Here is an 18,423-nt window from a genome sequence, read left to right as displayed (position 1 = left end):
ATCAATCTTTCACATGAGATCACCTAAGAAATATGAGCTACTCTGCCAAAAAGACTGCATAACGCCACATATATAAATCCTTCATTAAGTACCAAATAAGATAAATAACACATAACATCAACTATTACTTTACACCAATAATTTAGGAAGTAGCAAAGCAAGAATATATATTAATTTCTATGCCATCATTATTTTGCCAGTATTCAACGGAAGCTCTCAATCTATCAACATACAGAAATATAAACCAATTTTACACAATCCACAATAACAAAAAATAATAATATATTTATTTATTACCCACCTCTCCCCCAGGACTTGTTATAAACCTTGTCATATGCTGTCAAATCCTGGAAAGTAGAGGAAAGTCTTAATCTGACGTTGAAAAGATGCCAATGTAGAGAGAGAGAAAGAAACCCTTCTCCAATCTGACACCTTCCAGAGGTTTTGGACTACAACTCCCAGCATTCCAGACCATTGGCCAATCCGATTGAAACTAACAGGTCCGAGAAATCTGGAGGGCACCGTGTTGGGGAAGACGGCCCCAGAATCTAGATGCGATGGGGGCTGGTTACTTTCACTTCATCTTGAAAAGGAAAGCCTCTTTGATCTTGCTCAGCGGATCTGTCTCCTTCCTTCTGACTTCCCTGTTGCAGGGTCCAAACGCCAAAATCCGTTGGCAGAGGCCAAGCTACAAATCTCTGGAGCTGCTGCCTCAGAGCCTGCGACAGCAGAAATTTCCCACGGGATTTAGCAGTGTTTGCAGCGGAAAACGGGGAAGGCAGCTTTAGCGTGTCCATTCTGTTGCTTGAGCCCCGTCAGCCTACGCGGTGGTGCAAAACCATTTTTTCCCTGGGCTATTTTAATTTCTTTATTATTACATGATCCTCCTCCTCCTCCTCCTCACCACAACAACCTTGTGTGGTAGGTTTGGCTGAGAATCAGTGACTGGCCCAAAGTCACCCAGTGAGTTTCATGGCCAAGTGGGGACTTGAACCCGGATCTCTTGAGTCCCTGTCCAACATTCTGGCCGCTACGGCACACTGGCTCTCTACAAATTGTGTTTCTGCTCGGGGGGGGGAAGGGGTCTTAACAAGAGAGGAGCCAGGCCTTGAGTCTTCCTAGAAGCAGCTGCCTTTCTGACCTGGAACCTTCACTCCACGATGTTTGGGAGCGGAACTCCCCCCTCGGCTTTTTCTTTGTCCCCCATTTCCTTGCGTTTGGTCCAATTTGCGCATGCACCCCAATTCGGAATGCTGCATTCTCCTTCACAACATGCCCTCCTTTCTCCACAGAATTCCAAAACGGTGCAGGGTCTGACCGGCCTCCGGAACCTCGGCAATACCGTAAGCGCTCTTCTTTTCTCTCCCTCTCCGCTTGGACAAATGCTTTAGAATGGGTCTAGGGTGCAACCCTTTGCAAGCCTGGATAACAAAATGACCCACACCAAATAGCTGTGAATGTTAAAGCAGTATACAGTAATGATTTAGCACTTGTATGGCGCTTTTGAATATTTTTTGCAAAGCGCTTCGTGTACGTTCTCTTGTTGCAATCCTTACAACAACCCTGTAAGACGGGGCCGTTGAACTTCTGGCAACCCAAGGGCCTGAGGAGTGTAGATTTGGCCTCTGCAGCCATGCTGTAAGGGAGGTGACCATTTTTATTTATTTGTTCGTTAATTTTATTTTGCCATCTCTGTACACCAACCGTAATGGTTCCCCAAAGAAGTTCGCAAGCATAAAAAATCTATGGGCAGATCCCGTGGCCCTCACAATGAGAGATCCAGAATGCAAGCTGCTGACAATGGGATCAAATGATGAATATCTTGTGGCTACTCTCAGATGTGGTGATGGTAGCAGCGGCAGCCATAGCTCAGGAGAGAGTGGCCCTGTAGGGCAGGCATCACCACCTTTGGTCCAGCAGGTCTTCCTGGCAGCCTCTTCTTCCAAGCCCTGGTGTTTGTGAACGCACGGGGAGGCCTGCAAAGAAAAGTAGCTTAGTGGTGAGAGCACACGTCTTGCATGCAGAAGGTTCCAGGTTCAATCCTGGGCGTCCCCAGTTTACAAAAGGGAAATATTAGCAGGCGATGATGGGAAGGACAAATAGGCTGACAAAGGAGATTCTCTGTTCATGGAGAGCAGAGGCTGTTCTTCAGAGTCATCTGCCCAGCCCATGAGGTCTTCCTGCTGCCACTGTTGTTCTGCATTGCAGGTGTTATCCCCCCCCCCCCCGTATTGCAGATAGGTGACTGAGGCCAAGGCAGCGTGTCCTAAACTTTTTTGGACCAATGGGCACATTGGGGAATTTGAGAAGCTGCTGTAGGCGCCACCACAAAATGGATCCCATGGAGCATGTGGCTAGCCCCATAATGGCTGCCATGGGAGCCTGGCTAGTCAAAAGCGAGCTAAAGAGGCTGGCTGTGTTCAGAAGACATCGTAAACCACGGCTTTAACCATAGTGGTTAAGCTAGAAAGCCAAGCTGTGTTCAGAAGACACCTTAAACCAGCCTTCCTCAACCTGGGGCGCTCCAGATGTGTTGGACTACAACTCCCAGAATGCAGTCCAACACATCTGGAGCGCCCCAGGTTGAGGAAGGCTGTCTTAAACCATGGCTTTAACCATGGTGAATAGGGTTTTTTGCTTTATTCACTGTGGTTAAAGCTGTGGTTTAAGGTGTCTTCTGAACACAGCCTGGCTTTCTGGCTTAACCACCATGGTTAAAACCATGGTTCAAGGTGTCTTCTGAACAGAGCCGCTGGGTGGAAATAGCGAGATGAGAGGGAGGGAGGGAGAAATTGCAAGGTGAAAGGGTAGAAGGCAGAGAAAGAACAAAGCTAGAGGCTAGAGAGGGAGGGAAAGAGGTGCACCCTCACATTTCTCTTTTCCCCCCTTAAAATTATTATTTTTTAAGCGTGTAGGAAGGGAAGAGCTTCGTGGACAGTGCTGGAGGCATCCAGGGGCACCCTGGCGCCCGTGGGCGTTGTATTGGGGCCACTGATCTAGGGAGATCATAGCAGAAGCAAGATTCAAACCAGGGGCTTCCTAATTCAGACTTTTGACTCATAATCGTGACACAAAAAACACTCTAAGACGAATATTAAAAGTTGACCTGAGTTGGCCATTTTTTCGGTATAGCTTCTGTACGAGTCAACCCAATTGACCGTAGGGATGGCCCGAGCCAAACGCACCTCTCCTGAGGTCACCTTTTAGGATCAGTTGGTCATGACTGCACAACCAGTAGCCACCTCTCAAATGCTTGTTCATCAGGTTCTGGGAGGCCCGGGGCGACAGCGTGTGCTTATTAGCGTGGGGGGATTGCCACAGAGGTTTGCACGCCACTTCCCCGTACACAGAACCGGCCGTGCCGTGCCAAACTGACGGCCGTGGCTGGACACGGGTTGTGGCAAACTGTTCCGGCCTCCTCCAAGCCTGCTAGGCGGGCGTGGGCGTGAGCAGCTGCAGCGGGTTTTGCAAGTCTTCCCCCGGCTGTTTATTTATACTTTGGTTCCTCTTCTTTGGCTGGGAATCCCCCCCCCCCGACTGGGTTTTTTCACACATATAGGCGGAGAGAAAAGCGCTCTTAAGGAAATTGGGTAAGCATCTCAGGAAACTGTGTCATGCAGGCGCCTCCCATCCGACCCAGCCTCAAACACTCCGGGTGTGATGTTGTTAAATTTGCATTTGCATTTAAGGTGCAGGGGTGGGTGGGCGTTTTTTAAAAAAAGGCAGATTGCATCCTCTGGGGGAGGGTGTGTGTGATAATTAACAGTGTCAGAGCAGGCATGGAGGGGGGGGTTCAGCTTTTTCTCCCCTGCTACAGAACTGAGGGGGAAAACCCTTTTGTGGTATTTGCTGGGAGGGTCCTCAGTTGGCACCCTTGGGAGTTTTTCTCCCAAGGCAAAAAGTCATCTTTAGAGGAGGGTTTTCCTCAAAGTGGAACAGGGAAGAGAAGGTTTATTTCTCCTTCGCCGCTGCCCCAAGCCTGCTAATGATCTTACTGGCCCTGTTCAGAAGACACCTTAAACCATGGCTTTAACCATGGTGGTCAAGCCAGGCGTGGGCTGGTCCATGAAGTCACGAAGAGTTGGAAACGACTGAACGAATAAACAACAAAACAAGCCAGAAAACCGGGCTGTGTTCAGAAGACACAAACCATGGCTTTAACCACAGTGAATAAGGCATTTTGCTTTACTCACCATGGTTAAAGCCGTGGTTTAAGGTGTCTTCTGAACACAGCCCGGCTTTCTTGCTTAACCATCATGGTTAAAGCCATGGTTTAAGGTGTTTTCTGAATGGGGCCTGCCTCTCTCTCTCTCTCTCTCTCTCTCTCTCTCTCTCTCATCTACAGATTTCATATCCAGACCTTCTGGGGTCTGGATATGAAACCGTGGGGTGGCCAAGTGCAGTGAAATCAATCTCTCTCTCTCTCTCTCTCTCTCTCTCTCTCTCTCTCTCTCTCTCTCTCTCTCTCTCTCTCTCTCTCTCATACAGAGAGAGAGAGAGAGATTTCACTGCACTTGGCCACACCACGGTTTCACATCCAGACCCCAGAAGGGTTGAAAGATGAGCAACGGCCTTCCAGAAAGTTTGTTTTTATTTACAAAACCGTACACATCTTGTGTACAAGCACAACTCCCCACTTCACCCCAGACCCTCTCCAGGCTTGCAATAATAAAACATATATAAAGCACGTCTTCGCATGTCCACACAGGCATGGGAAACCAGGGACGTGTGCGCACAGATGGCGCAATCCACAGAGACAACGGAGCACTGCAAAGGAGTAGAAAATCTCTCACTACATTGTACTGGTTTCCCCATTCTCACCCTAAGAAGTTACTGCTCGTCATATATTAAAATTTCATTTATTTAGGGTGACCCTATGAAAAGGAGGACAGGGCTCCTGTGTCTTTAACAGTTGTACAGAAAAACTGTAAAAGATACAGGAGCCCTGTCCTCCTTTTCGTATGGTCATCCTACATTTATTACATCTTTTATCTTGTCCATCCTGTGAGGAGTTCAAGGAGGTATGGATTTTCTCCTTCCAGACACTTTAATTCTGTGAGGTAGGTTAGGCAGAGAGAGAGAGAGAGCACAACCGGCCCAAGATCAACCAGAGAGCTTCCTGACTGAGTAAAGATTTGAGCAGCGGCAGGGCAGCTGGGTAGAGTTCACTTATTTCTTTCTTGACCCAGTATGTTAATCTACCAAATCCATAGGAACACAGGAAGCTATATGGAGTCATTCCATTGGTCCACCAAGGTCAGGATCCCCTACAGCACCCTTCTTCAACCTGTCGCCCTCCCATTATGTTGGACTGCAACTCCCATCTGGAGTTTCCGGCAGCTGTGGTAGCTGGGGGATGATGGGGCTTGTAGTCCAACACAACTGGAGGGTGCCAGGTTGGGGACGTCCACTCTTAAGGGACCAGATTTGATCCACTTCTCGATAGCCGGCCGCCTGGGTCTTGGCAGGCCTTTGCTTTACTCGTGTTCGTCGTTTCTGCCTCCCGCAGTGTTTCATGAACTCCATCCTGCAGTGTTTGAGCAACACCAAAGAGCTTCGGGATTACTGCCTGCAGAGCCAGTATGTCCGCGACCTCAACAATAACAGCCGTATGCAGATGGCCCTCATGGCAGGTAAGGGCTAGGAGAGCTAGTACGAACGAAGGCCCGCCCGCCCGGCCGCCCACCAGCCCACGCTGGCATCCCTGGTACTTCCCCCCATCCAAATGCCACTTGCGAGGGCGGATTGGGCTATGAGGGGCCCCAGGAAGGGGTGAGTGGGTGTCGTGCTGGGCGACTCGCAGCAGGAAGGCATTTGTTGGTTCCTCTCTAACGGAGCAAAAACAAGAAGCGAGTCTCCAAGGGGGCACTGAAAGATGAAATCGTCAACTGGCCTTTTGGTTTGGGTGCGGCCTTCTTCGTGTTCTTTCCTCTGCCAAACACCAGCCTTGTATACCGCTAATCATCTAAACCAGCCTTCCTCAACCTGGGGCGCTCCAGATGTGTTGGACTGCATCTCCCAGAATGCCCCTGCCAGCAGAGCTGGCAGGGGCATTCTGGGAGTTGTAGTCCAACACATCTGGAGCGCCCCAGGTTGAGGAAGGCTGATCTAAACAGATCCTGGAGTAGTGATGAGACCCCTAGATGTATTCGCTGCCTGCCTAGGATTGCCAAAAACATGGGAGGATGGTCAGGCGAGAACTGATTATTCAAACTGCAGGGGCGGTCATCCGTCCTGTTTGCAAGGCAGATTTAAATGCACAATTATTTATTTATTTATTTATTTATTTATTACATTTATATACCGCCCCACAGCCGAAGCTCTCTGGGCGGTTTACAAAAGTTAAAAACAGTGAGCCTTAAAAACAAATATACAAAAATTTAAAACCATCCAAAGCATAAAAACAATTAAATGGACTCTTAAGCAATTTAAATGCACTTGGCTTTGTTGTTGTTGTTTTTTAAAAAAACTTTATCAGTTTTTATCTCTCCATCTGCCATTCTATGGCTGCAGCTAGAATTCTGCACAAACCACAAAAATGAACCAGGCCCAGCATCTGTATTGTATCCTGTCTTGGGTGCTTGTCAGTCTCCCACCACTGAACCCTGTTTTTGTAAGGCTGGCTGCACGGGGTGGGGTGGGGTGTCTTTAGAATCATAGAATAGCAAAGTTGGAAGGGGCGTACAAGGCCATCGAGTCCAACCCCCTGCTCAATGCAGGAATCCACCTTAAGGCATCCCTGACAGATGCTTGTCCAGCTGCCTCTTGAAGGCCTCTAGTGTGGGAGAGCCCACAACCTCCCTAGGTAACTGGTTCCATTGTCGTACCGCTCTAATAGTCAGGAAGTTTTTCCTGATGTCCAGCTGGAATCTGGCTTCCTTTAACTTGATACGTTCCGCTTCTGCCCTCTCCTAACCTTCTGGAATTCTCTCTCTTCCTCCCCCACCACCCCTATCACCACCACCACTGCTCTCCTTCTCCCTCCAGAGTTTGCCAAGCTCATCCAGGCACTGTGGACGTCATCTCCTAACGAATCCGTGAGTCCTTCCGAATTCAAGACGCAGATTCAAAGATACGCCCCCCGCTTTGTGGGTTACAAGTAAGACAGCCTTCCCCCTCCCCCTTTTTCACTTTCCACGGGGGACAATTTGCTAGGCGGTGGGTGGGTGAGTTGGCTAGTTATTCCTATGAAACCCCAACAGGGCTTTCAGTTTGCCGTCAGCCTTTGGATTCCTGCTTAAAATCTGGCAAAGACAATGCGCCAGGGTCTCTCATGGCCCTTTACTTAGGAGTAAGTTCCATTGAAAGTTGTAGGAATTGCGTCTGGGTGCGCATAGCTAGGGATCAAGCTATTTGCTGCTAGTTCATGTGAATGTAGGGTCAGAGAAATAGAGCATCTCTACGTTAAGGGAAATTGTGGTGTTTACCCAGGTGTTTTGGGCTTCCTGGTTTTTAAGCACGATTGTTATAGGCTGTATTACACAGGAGGAGAAGGGCAACAAGGGGTTTGAATTGAATACTTCCCCTCCGTTCACGTCCATTGAGTTCTGTTGAGTCAGTGCCACCTAGTGGTGGAAGAACCTGTTGTTTCCCAGGTATTACCACTTTAAAAGTGGTTCTTTTTATCCCGGGATTTCTAGAGGATTCCACGGGAGACGTCCTGGTTGTTGACGACGTCATGAAATCGACCCCAAAACTTCCGTGAGCGGCCAATCACGTGCGTGCAATAAATCACTCATTTAGAAGAGCCCGTCGTGTTTGCAGGATAGGATCAGTGGGGTAGGAACAGGGGTAGTTAACCCTTCCTGTGCCTTCCGTTTCTTCTTGCAAAAGGCCTCTCCCTGAGTCCCTTTCCCCCTGATTCTGGTAACAGAGCTTGACTGGGAGGAAAACCAATGCAGAAATGAAGAACAGCCAACCGAGGGGTTCTTAGCTCTCAAGCTCCAAGCGTGATGCTCCATTTGTGGGACCTTACCTGCCTCTCTGGAGGGATGGGTTAACGCCTGCCTTCCTCCTCTTTACAGCCAGCAGGACGCTCAGGAGTTTCTGCGGTTTCTCCTCGACGGGCTCCACAGCGAGGTGAACCGCGTGCTGGTGCGTCCCAAAGGCAGCAACGACAACCTGGACCATCTCGCGTGAGTCACAGGGGAAAGCGGGAGAGACCCCTGGATGCAGAGGTCCCTGGCACCGTGCCCATCTGGGCAAGGACGTCTGCCTTTGTAAATCCCCACTCCAGCTGGCCAGCAACCCGCAGCTAGGCCAGGGGCGTCCCGGTTGAACAGATGCTCCTCTTGCAAGCTAAAGAACTTAAGAAGAGCTCTGCTAGATCAGACCCAAAGACTTAGCTAGACCAGCATTCTGTTCCCACAGTGGCAAACCAGGTATCCCAATGGGAAACCCGCAAGCAGGACGTGAGTCCTGCAACTGGTATAAAGATGCCGACTGCCTCTTATGCAGAAGGCAGCGTGGAGCCATCATGACTAGCACCCTTCGATAGCCTGCTCCTCCTCCGTGAATTTGTCCGATCTCCTTTTAAAGCTATCCAAGTTGGAGGCCTTGTGGGGGTGACCGTTTGGGGAAACCCAGACAACCAGATTGGGACCCCCGGAGGCTCCGGTATCTGAGGTTTTGCGCCCCGCCGTAGGGCTTTCGGGCTAGTTGACCCCGAAGAGTCAGGGGCCAGGAAGCTTCCTTCACCTTCTCTCCTTCTCACCTCTTCCAGGGATGACGAAAAGGGCAGGCAAATGTGGATGAAATACCTGGCCAGAGAAGACAGCCGGATTGGGGGTAAGTGCTCAGCTGGAGATTGGTGGTGATCCGAAAGACTTTGGCTAGGTGGGTTGGGGCAGCCGTTCAAAGGGGGAGAAAGAGAGAGAGAGAAGGGGGTCAGATCCAGCAGTTGAGAGAAAGGCTTAGAGTCCGCACTGCTTTTGGAGTTATTAAGGCCAGTTGGGGCAGACAACTTGTAGCCACAGCCTTTAGGAAAGACGGGCAGGAGATGCCCGACAAGGTGGCATATGAGGTTCAAGATAGAAACTGTGAGCCTTGGGTCAGCATGCCTAAAAAACCATAGTGCACCCACTGACCCCATCCAATCCCATGCACAGTGGACAACAGAGCACATTTATTTATTACAAGGGAGAGGGCCTTTTCAGTGGTGGCCCCCCAACTGTGGAATGATCTCCCTGATGAGGCTCGCCTGGCACCAACATTGTTATCTTTTCAGCACCAGGTCAAGACTTTTCTCTTCTCCCAGGCATTTAACAGCATTTAACAACGCTAAATTTGTTTGTGTTTTAACAGACTTCAGAACTGTTGTTTTAAAATGGATACCGTTGTTTTTATCCTGTTGTTTTTATGTTTTTGATGGTTTTAAATTTTTGTATACTTTTTAAGGCTCACTGTTTTTAACTGTTGTAAACTGCCCAGAGAGCTTCGGCTATGGGGTGGTATATAAATGTAATGAATAAATAAATACATTTCTATACTGCCAAATAACCAAAGTTTTCCGGGTAATTCACAAGAATTAAAACCATAATATACTAGATGGCAAAATATAATATAAAAATATAAAAGTTTAAAACTACAGTATTAAAAAAATGATAACTGAATTGAAGCTAGAAATAATGCAAGATTTAAAATACAGTATCAGATTTGAAATGGCAAAACTTGAAGGCCTGGAAAATTAGAAAGTCACAATGTAGCACAATGTAGGTCCCAGGTGAGCCTTTCTGGGAAGCTCCTTCAACAACCAGGGTGCCACAGCAGAAAAGGCCCTCTTCTTGGTAGCCACCCACCTCAATATCTTTGGCGGGGGTTCCCAGGGAAAGACTGCTGAATCTGACCTGAGGGTCCAGGCAGGTGTATATAAGAGGAGACAATCTTTTAGGTAACCTGGCCCCAAGCCGTTTAGGGCTTTGAATGAATACCAGCACTTTGAATCAGGCCTAGATATGGACTGGCAGCCAGTGCAGTTGGAAAAGTACTGGCATGATAGGGTCACGTTGACCATTCCCTGTTAACAATCTTGCTACCCTTTTTCGGACCAGCTGAAGTTTCCAGACCATTTTCAAAGGCAGCCCCACGTAGAACATAGGGCAGTAAACTTCTGCTGTGGGTAGGGGAAGCGGTAGCTTCCAGTGGCCGATCCCTGGTATGTCTTGGAAGAGCTGGTCGGTTGGTGTTCCTGGCTACAGGAAAGGGATTGCATTTTCTGACAACCCTTTCACAACCTTCCCTGACCAGGCTGGCCGGCAACTGTGAACAGCACACACACACACACACACACACACACACACACACACACACACAGAGCCTTGTGTGCCTTCCCCCTCTGACGTTCCCAACTTTCTGCCTCTTTAGATCTATTCGTGGGGCAGCTGAAGAGTTCTCTGACGTGCAGTATGTGCGGGTATTGTTCTACGGCCTTTGATCCCTTCTGGGACCTGTCTCTGCCCATTGCCAAGGTAACCATGTGCTCTCCGTGACTGCCCGGCCTCCGTGCTGCTTCACCTCCCGCCCCACCCTCACATCCCCAAATCACCAGCTCTGGATGTCAGTACCTCCTAACCTCTGCCTCTTGGGTGTGCGTGTTTGTCTTTGTTTTTGCAGAAGAGCTACGGGGAAGTGAACTTGATTGACTGTATGAGGCTCTTCACCAAGGAGGACGTCCTAGATGGAGATGAGAAACCCGTAAGATGAAAATCCAGTTGGGAAAGGGAGTCCGGGGGTGGGGGAACGGGAGGACAGTGCAAAGTAGAAAGGGTGCACGCACAACGTGGGTGTCTGCATGCACAGTCACTTATTCCAAGTTGCTTCTGTATATTCCACATATACAAGTTGTATATTCCACCCAAGGGCCGCGTTTAATTTTGGACAAGCTCTTGACCCTGGAATAGTTGTTTTAAATGGATATTGCTGTTTTTATGCTTTTCATGGTTTTACATTTTTGTATATTTGTTTTAATGTTCACTGTTTTTTTAACTTTTGTAAACCGCCCAGAGAGCTTCGGCTATGGGGTGGTATATAAATGCAATAAATAAATAAATAAATAAATAAATAAACTGAGAGCCAAAAAATACCAGCATATTTTGGCTTAAACCTAAATACACCTGCCCGGACCCTAAGATTGTCTTCAGCGGTCCTCCTGTAGGAACCCCGGCCAAAAAGAAGTGAGGTGTGTGGCTACCAGGAAAAGGGTCTTTTCTATTGTGGCACCCCGGTTGTGGAATGAGCTTCCCAGAGAGGCTCACCTAACCATCTACGTTGTTCTCTTTTTGGCCCCCAGTGAAGACCTTTTTTTAAAAAAAATCTCACTGGCGTTTTAGTTTTTCCACTTTAGTGTTTAATCTGGTACAGTATTTCCAATCTTTGCACTGCTGTGCGATGCGATTTGGGTTGTTCTTATTTTTTCTTACTCTTTTAGACTGTTGTTTTAAACCTTTGCACTTTCCTGTTGTGCTTCATTGTGTCGTATTTTACGGTTTCAATGGTTGGGAACCGCCCAGAGAGCTTCGGCTGTCGGAGAGTTATAGAAATGTAACAAATAAATAAATAAACAAACCTCTTACTGCGGGTAACTAAGCCACAGAAGAGGCATTTCAGTCTTTTAGAATGGGGGGGGGGGGGAACTGTGCAAAAAGTGTTGCCATCTGGGGAAGCCCAGAGAGCTAGTTTTACAGCGCCTTCCTCAACCTGGGGCGCTCCAGATGTGTTGGACTGCATCTCCCAGAATGCCCCAGCCAGCAGGTTGAGGAAGGCTGTTTTACACCCTCAGGGACCTGGGGTTCCCCAGCCTTGCTATGCCTTTTGCTAGGGAGCAGTCCTGTTTCTGTCTTCTCCATAAGGAATCTGGTTGGCCACTGTGGGAACAGAATGCTAGACCAGGGGGACTTTTCGTCTGAGCCAGCAAAGCTCAGCCTGTGGGAACGGTCATGCTGAGCAACAGCACAGCACAGTTTACCACTGATCATGATAGCAAACAGGCTGGTCTCTTGCTTCTTTCTACAGCACGGCGCCCAAATTATATTTCCCTGCTAATCCTGGTTCCGTTTCTCCCTCCAGACCTGCTGCCATTGCAAGGCCAGGACGAAATGCACGAAGAAGTTCAGCGTCCAGAGGTTCCCCAAAATCCTGGTGTTACGTATCCTTTCCCTTCCTTGTGGACGTCCCATCATCATTAAGCGCATGGTTGCAAGGGAATCACAGATAGGGCAATTGAACGTGTGTATGTGTGTGTGTGTTGTTGGCTGTTCTGCAACAGCCCTGCCCCGGTTCAGGAATTCATATTGGGCACACAATTCAGCACCCCGAGCTCTTTTTAAATACGCAAGCTTCTAGTCCTCATTGGTTTGGAGAGGCTTTAATGTATGTGAACAGTGCCCGCTAAAATCATGGAAGCCAGAGCCATGCGTGGCCATGGCAGTGGAGCTTCAATGCCATTTCCCATAACGTGAGAGACTGTGTGGTGTAGTGGTTAGAGTGCCGGATGAGGGCCGGGGAGAAGATCAACTCTGCATTCAGCCCTGAAGCTCACTGGGTGGCCTTTGCCCACTGCTCACTCTCCCTGACCTACCTCACAGGGTAATTGTGAAGGAAAACATGGGAGGAACCTTTCACAGCCCTAGGGGGGATCCGCACATTGCTCCCAGAGCGCTTCTATGCGACCCCAGAGCACCCCAAAAATGATAGTCTGACTTCCCTGTAAAAAAAACGAGGAAGAGCCGTCCATGCTGCCGACGACGAGGAGGAGAGCTCTTTGCCGGAGAGGAGAGCTCGGCAAAAGAAGGCGGGTTAGAGAGCTTCTTCCGTTCTTCACCCCGCCTTCTTTTGCTGAGCTCTCCTCTCCGGCGGAGAGCTCTCCTCGTCGTCGGCAGCGGCGGCATGGACGTCTCTTCCTCGTTTCTTTTACAGGGAAGTTAGACTATCATTTTCGGAGTGCTCTGGGGTCGCATAGAAACGCTCTGGGAGCGACGTGCGGATCCCCCCTAAGCGACTTGGAGGAACGGCAGGATAAACGTGTAGAAAATAAAAAAAGGATGAAGTAACTCAACAGAAGCAGAACAACAGAAGTTATTCAAAATGAACTAGGTGTGGTCAAATATTCTCGATTTATGCCGGACGTAGATTCATTATTTTCTTAGAATTTTGAGTTATAGAGTTCAGTGGCCCACGCAGTCCAGATTGCAGGTGGAGTGGCCCGTTCCAAGGAGTAACTTTCAACAAAGCAGAAACCCCCAAGCGGGCCCAGATCCGTGCTCCAGCAGGGAGGAACGGGCCACGCAAGCTCCCCAAGGCCCCCCTCCCTCAATACGTCTGCCACCACCACCCCTCATTCTTCTTCCTTAACGCCTCGCCCCAGACCTGAAGCGTTTCTCCGAAGCCAGGATGCGATCTAGCAAGCTCACCACGTTCGTTAATTTCCCTCTCAAGGACCTGGACCTGAGGGAATTCGCATCCCAAAGCTGCAGTGAGTTGCTTTCCTGGTGGGAGAAGGGATGCGCTGTGCAGGCAGAAGGAGCAGGGGGCGGGGGGCAGCCTGAGAGAGACAGCCGGGGGGGCGGGGTGGAGAGATTGCAGGATGAAAGGGCCGGTTCATGTCCATGGGGGGATCTACACTACTGCTTTAAAGCACTTTATAACAGTTTTGACAACTGTTGGGGCCCAGGACACACTGCATATACAGGTTTCAAAACGTTTTCAAAGTGCTTTAAAGCGCTTTAAAAGCAATAGTGTAGATCCCCCCATGTCCGTTTCTCTTAGCCCAGACAGCTCAAGGCAATTAGGGGCCAAAGTCAGGGCCCCATAGCCCAGGGACAGGCAGTGGGGAGGGTGGACAAATAACCACCCAGAGAGTGGCAAAACCTGTACAATGCATTACCCTTTTCTACAACGAAGCGGTGCTTATCCCCAAGTAAATATGTTCAACATCATTGCAGGGGAAGCAAACTCCATACTGGCAGGCCAGATCTACACCAAGCAGGATAGGACCCTTTGAAAACTGTCCCCGGAGTGTGGCCTGGGCCCCAACAGTTGTCATTACTGTTATAAACGGTTTTAAGGCAGTAGTGTAGATCCTGCCCGAGGCACAGTGGTGCTGTGATTGAAATGCAAAACTGCACAGGCTCAGAGTATCTGTCTGTGTTTCTGAGTTGGAAGACAGGTGTTCCACCACCACCACCCTCATTCAAACGTATCAGGAATGTAGAAGCAGTTGTAAAGCATGGAACGTCAGGGTCAAGGGAGGAGAGAGAAGAGGAACGTGGATGGTGTGTTTCACGGCAGACATCATGCACGTGGCTGTCTGAAGGTGGCCACCCATAAGACCATAAAGAGAGCAATCCTATGGGTCCAAGGCAGCATCTAGGGGACGATAGGGTAGTTCAGTTCCCTGGATCTAAGGTCAGAAACAGCCCTCTGACCCAAGTGCCTGAGCTCCCTGCCCCTTGCAGACGGTGCAGGGAGAATGGCCCTAGCTGCCTCTCTCAGGTCGCTGGGCAGTTCTGGGGGTGTGGAGGGGAGTGGACTGGGGAGGCCGGCTGACTAACAATCCTCCAGCCTCCCCAGCCTCCTTCCCTCCCGCTCTACAGAGCCCCAGCTAGATGGGCGAAAAGCCCGTCTAGCAAAATGCAGAGTGGGAGGAGCACAAAGGCGAAGATCCCCTCCCCTCTCCTCCCACTCTGCCTAGGAGGCCCGTCAGCCTCCGAGTTCTACTTCCATTTAATAGCTGCTGCGTTGGAGTACATCTTCCATCATTCCCAGACAGCATGGCATGATGGGACCTGTCATCCACCGCATGGTACCCCAATGCACCTGGAGGGGAGGGACCAGGTTTGGGAAAACTGGTATAAAAAAACCCCTCTGTTATCAGAACAGAGAATGATGGTGTGTGTCTTCTTTTGTTCTCAACCCACCCACCCTTGTAGATCATGCTATTTACAACCTGTACGCGGTCTCCAATCACAGTGGAACCACCATGGGTGGTCACTACACAGCCTACTGCAAGAACCCCGTGTCCGGAGAGTGGCATGCCTTCAATGACTCACGGTAAAGACGGTGGTCGCAGCCGCTGAATGTCTTTGGGACCATGCCGTGGCTCTGCGGTAGAGCACGTGGCATTGCATGCAGAAAGTTCCCAGTTTGACCCACTGCGGCCTGGTTTGCACACTAAGCCATGGTGTGGTTTGTTGAAATCTGGTTTGTGGTGGTGTCTGAACCCATCCCTGCAAACAAACCATGGTTTGTTAACCAGCTCTTGAGGCCCTGACTCCATATAAGGCAGAGTTGTGTTCAGGGGAGGAGCTGCAGCTCAGCCGTGGTTCCGTTCCCAGCATCTTCAGTGAAAAGGATTCTGGGTAGCTGTGTCTGGGAAATCCCCCTTTGTGCCTGGAGAGCAGCTGCCAATCAGAAAAGACGATACTGGACCAGATGAACCAATGGTCTGGCTCTGTATAAGGCACCTAAATTGAATGTGGAACCCCCCCACCAGTTGTAGTACAGCACAGTTATCTGTGCCAAACTAGAAAGTGTGGGGGGGGTTGCCTTATTGGGGTCGGGGTGGAGGTGATGGCTCAACAGTGACTTAAGATTTAGAGTTCTTTTTTAAGGCGCCCCTCAAAACCCAATTTTAAATGGGAAACATGTCCCCTTCCAACATTGAACACATGTCCATTTTCAAATGGCCATTTCTCCTGACTTTTAGTTTTAGGGTTGTGTGCCCTCCTGAAGGTCTCCTTCTGCTTCGTGTCTCTCTCTGGAGCCCTTTCCTCCTTGGGAACCCATTTCCTTCCTTCCCCCCACCCCACCCCTCCGCCACCCCCACCAAAGACGCTAGACTTCGCCCCCTAACAGCCTTCCCTCTTCTCTCTCCTCCCCACAGCGTTACGCCACTCTCTTCAAGCCACGTCCGGAGCAGTGACGCGTACCTCCTTTTCTACGAGTTGGCCAGCCCGTCTTCGCGAATGTAGCTTCCACGAACGCCCCCCCCCTTTCCCCCAGCCCCAAAGGAGGGAATAAAGCCAAGGACCAGTTCACTGATGGAATGTGGAGGGGGGAGACCCAGGACAATGGTGACTCGAGGGATTTTTCTAAGCCGGGTTTTTCTTTTTTCTTAAAAAACAAACAAAAAACAAAAAAAGAGGGAGAAAAGTCCTAATAAAGCGTTGACTAAAGATGTCGACTTTTATGGGAAGCGCTTTCTCCCACTTCGGGGCTCAGGACGAAGAGTAGCACACCCGCCCATCAGCTTCACAGATGCCCAGGACGAAACATCACTGTTGGAGGGCAGGTGCACCTCATGGCTCCAAAAACCTCCTCGTGTTATTGGGGGCGGTTTTTCAGTATTCTCTCTCTCTCTCTCTCTCTCTTTTATTCCCCCATCCCTTTTATTTCCATTTTTCTTTTGGTGTGCAATAAACCGTGAACAGCAACTCCTGAGGGGCAGCGACCTATCTGTCCCGTTTTATCCACACAACCCCAAGTGTGATGCGAAGGAATCTGAGCTGGCGCATCCCGTGTTCCCTTCTCCCCGTGGATCGGAGCGCCACCTGGAGACGGCGGCTGAGCATGGCAACGGGACCCAATCCTCTGCATTTCTCACCCTTGCAGCCCTCCACATTCCGTCCCCAGACAGAGGTGTGAGGCGGGGCGGATAAAACGGGCGAATAAAACGGCTCATTCACCCACTTCGATCTCTGCTCCGTTGACAGTGGGCTCTTGCCACATAAACTTTTCGCAAAGGGATGCTTCATAACTCTGTTACAAGACCGCACCGGTGTGCAAGTTTGTTTCCTACAGGGGCTGAGGACCTCGAATGACTGTCGCCCCCACCCCCTTGCGTTTTGAGGGATGCTTATTGGTCCCGTTTTATTTTTAAACTTCTTTATAAAACCTGGTGCACTTCCAGCTCGGCTTTTTGGACTCCAGCAAAGGCGATTGTGCGCTGGGTGAATTTCTACCTGTCCCTTTTCACGACCGTGCCTTAAACCATCTGGGGGAAAACTTGAGGTGTTCTACGTGAGCAAAAATGCCCTGTGTAACTTGCAGAAATGCTCTTCTGCCTTTCTCCACCAACGCACACGCATCTGCTTCCCTCGCTCCTATCCTGGGATGGAGAAAGGCCCGTTCAAAAATGCTTTGGGAAGTTTGCGCTGGGTTTTCAGGAACACAGTTGCTTGGGGTTGGGTTTAGGTTTGGTACTTAGGCAACAAGCCCCCGGCATGAGCTGCGTGAGGGCAGTAGCTTGTCCTGCCAACGACATGTTCTTCTCAGAGGGAAAGAACTGAGCCAGTTTTGAAACTATGACCTCTGGTCAGCCAACAGATGTCAATAACCTTATTTAACTTTTTCCTCTTATTTATTCTCTGCACACACCTGCACACCTGCTTTTCAACCCACGTCCAGAATATGATGTACCTGACAGGCAGAACCCACAGAGATTCTTTAACAGCTTTGTGCTGGACAGAGATTCAACAGGTCTGAGCTTTTCGACAGGTGTGCTGAGGGCGAGGGAAACCAGCACTTCTTGCGTGTTTTTCTCTTCTTATCATGAAGCTGTTAAAGGCGTCAAGCCTCAGTCAGGAAAGTAAGGAGGGCAGCACCCTGAGCCGCCTCCACCCCAATATTGAATCAGGCAGGGTATTAGATGCCTAAGTGTGGGCATACTGAATGTTGATATCGGCCGAGAAACTGAAAATGGCTGAAAATCCCGTCGCCCTTTCCCCCCCCTGTAAAACCCCTCGCTCAGGGTCCTCCTCATGCCATTCAAAGGGAAATTCCTTTCTTTTCTTCTTCTTTTGGTCTCTTTACAGTTTTCACACCATTTCAACATGGCTGGCGCTAAGGGCCCCGAGGGGAGTGGAGGGGGTAACGCAAGGTGTACATGGTTCGCGTGAGAAAGGCCTTTCTCAGTGTTTTTATTTCAGTTGGACTTAATGGCTTGTTTACTGTGTAAGCAAGGTGAGAGGAGGGCCTCCCATCACTCAGAAGGGAGACTTGTACAGAAATAAAATGGTAGCTTGATGAACACCTCACCGTGTGTATATTTGTGCATGTGTGAGTGACTGTTTATGGTGCTTCGTGTTCTCTGCCCTCAGTGGCTGACAATTGCATGTGTGAACAGCCTCTGCTAAGCAATACATTTTGAAGGGATCACAGAATCATAGAATAGTAGAGTTGGAAGGGTCCCATAAGGCCATCTAGTCCAACCCCCTGCTCAATGCTGGAATCCACCCTAAAGTATCCCTGACAGAGGGTTGTCCAGCTGCCTATTGAATGCCTCTAGTGTGGGAGAGCCCACGACCTCCCCAGGTCATTGGTTCCACTGTCATACTGCTCTAACAGTCAGGAAGTTTTTCCTGATGTCTAGCTGGAATCTGTCTTCTTGTAACTTGAGCCTATTATTCTGTGTCCTGCACTCTGAGATGA

General features: G+C 49.6%; 1 protein-coding gene across 3 annotated transcripts in view; it reads left to right on the top strand.

Annotated features, from left to right (window-relative positions):
- USP2 (ubiquitin specific peptidase 2) overlaps nt 1-18,020 on the top strand; it is a 63,572-nt gene extending 45,552 nt beyond the window's left edge. For all 3 annotated transcript variants that reach the window (XM_063138984.1, XM_063138986.1, XM_063138987.1), the window contains 11 exons: nt 1,293-1,343; nt 5,510-5,633; nt 6,988-7,099; nt 8,025-8,135; nt 8,723-8,787; nt 10,363-10,466; nt 10,612-10,692; nt 12,064-12,142; nt 13,361-13,468; nt 14,925-15,045; nt 15,878-18,020. In XM_063138984.1, coding sequence (XP_062995054.1) covers nt 1,293-1,343; nt 5,510-5,633; nt 6,988-7,099; nt 8,025-8,135; nt 8,723-8,787; nt 10,363-10,466; nt 10,612-10,692; nt 12,064-12,142; nt 13,361-13,468; nt 14,925-15,045; nt 15,878-15,965 — 1,044 coding nt within the window. In that variant the 3' untranslated portion in view covers nt 15,966-18,020. The remainder of the gene's footprint in view (nt 1-1,292; nt 1,344-5,509; nt 5,634-6,987; nt 7,100-8,024; nt 8,136-8,722; nt 8,788-10,362; nt 10,467-10,611; nt 10,693-12,063; nt 12,143-13,360; nt 13,469-14,924; nt 15,046-15,877) is intronic.
- The last annotated feature ends 403 nt before the right edge of the window (nt 18,021-18,423 follow it).

This window comes from Elgaria multicarinata, chromosome 12 (assembly GCF_023053635.1).
Source record: "Elgaria multicarinata webbii isolate HBS135686 ecotype San Diego chromosome 12, rElgMul1.1.pri, whole genome shotgun sequence".
Taxonomy (NCBI): domain Eukaryota; kingdom Metazoa; phylum Chordata; class Lepidosauria; order Squamata; family Anguidae; genus Elgaria; species Elgaria multicarinata.
This window is presented reverse-complemented; position numbering and strand designations above follow the sequence as displayed.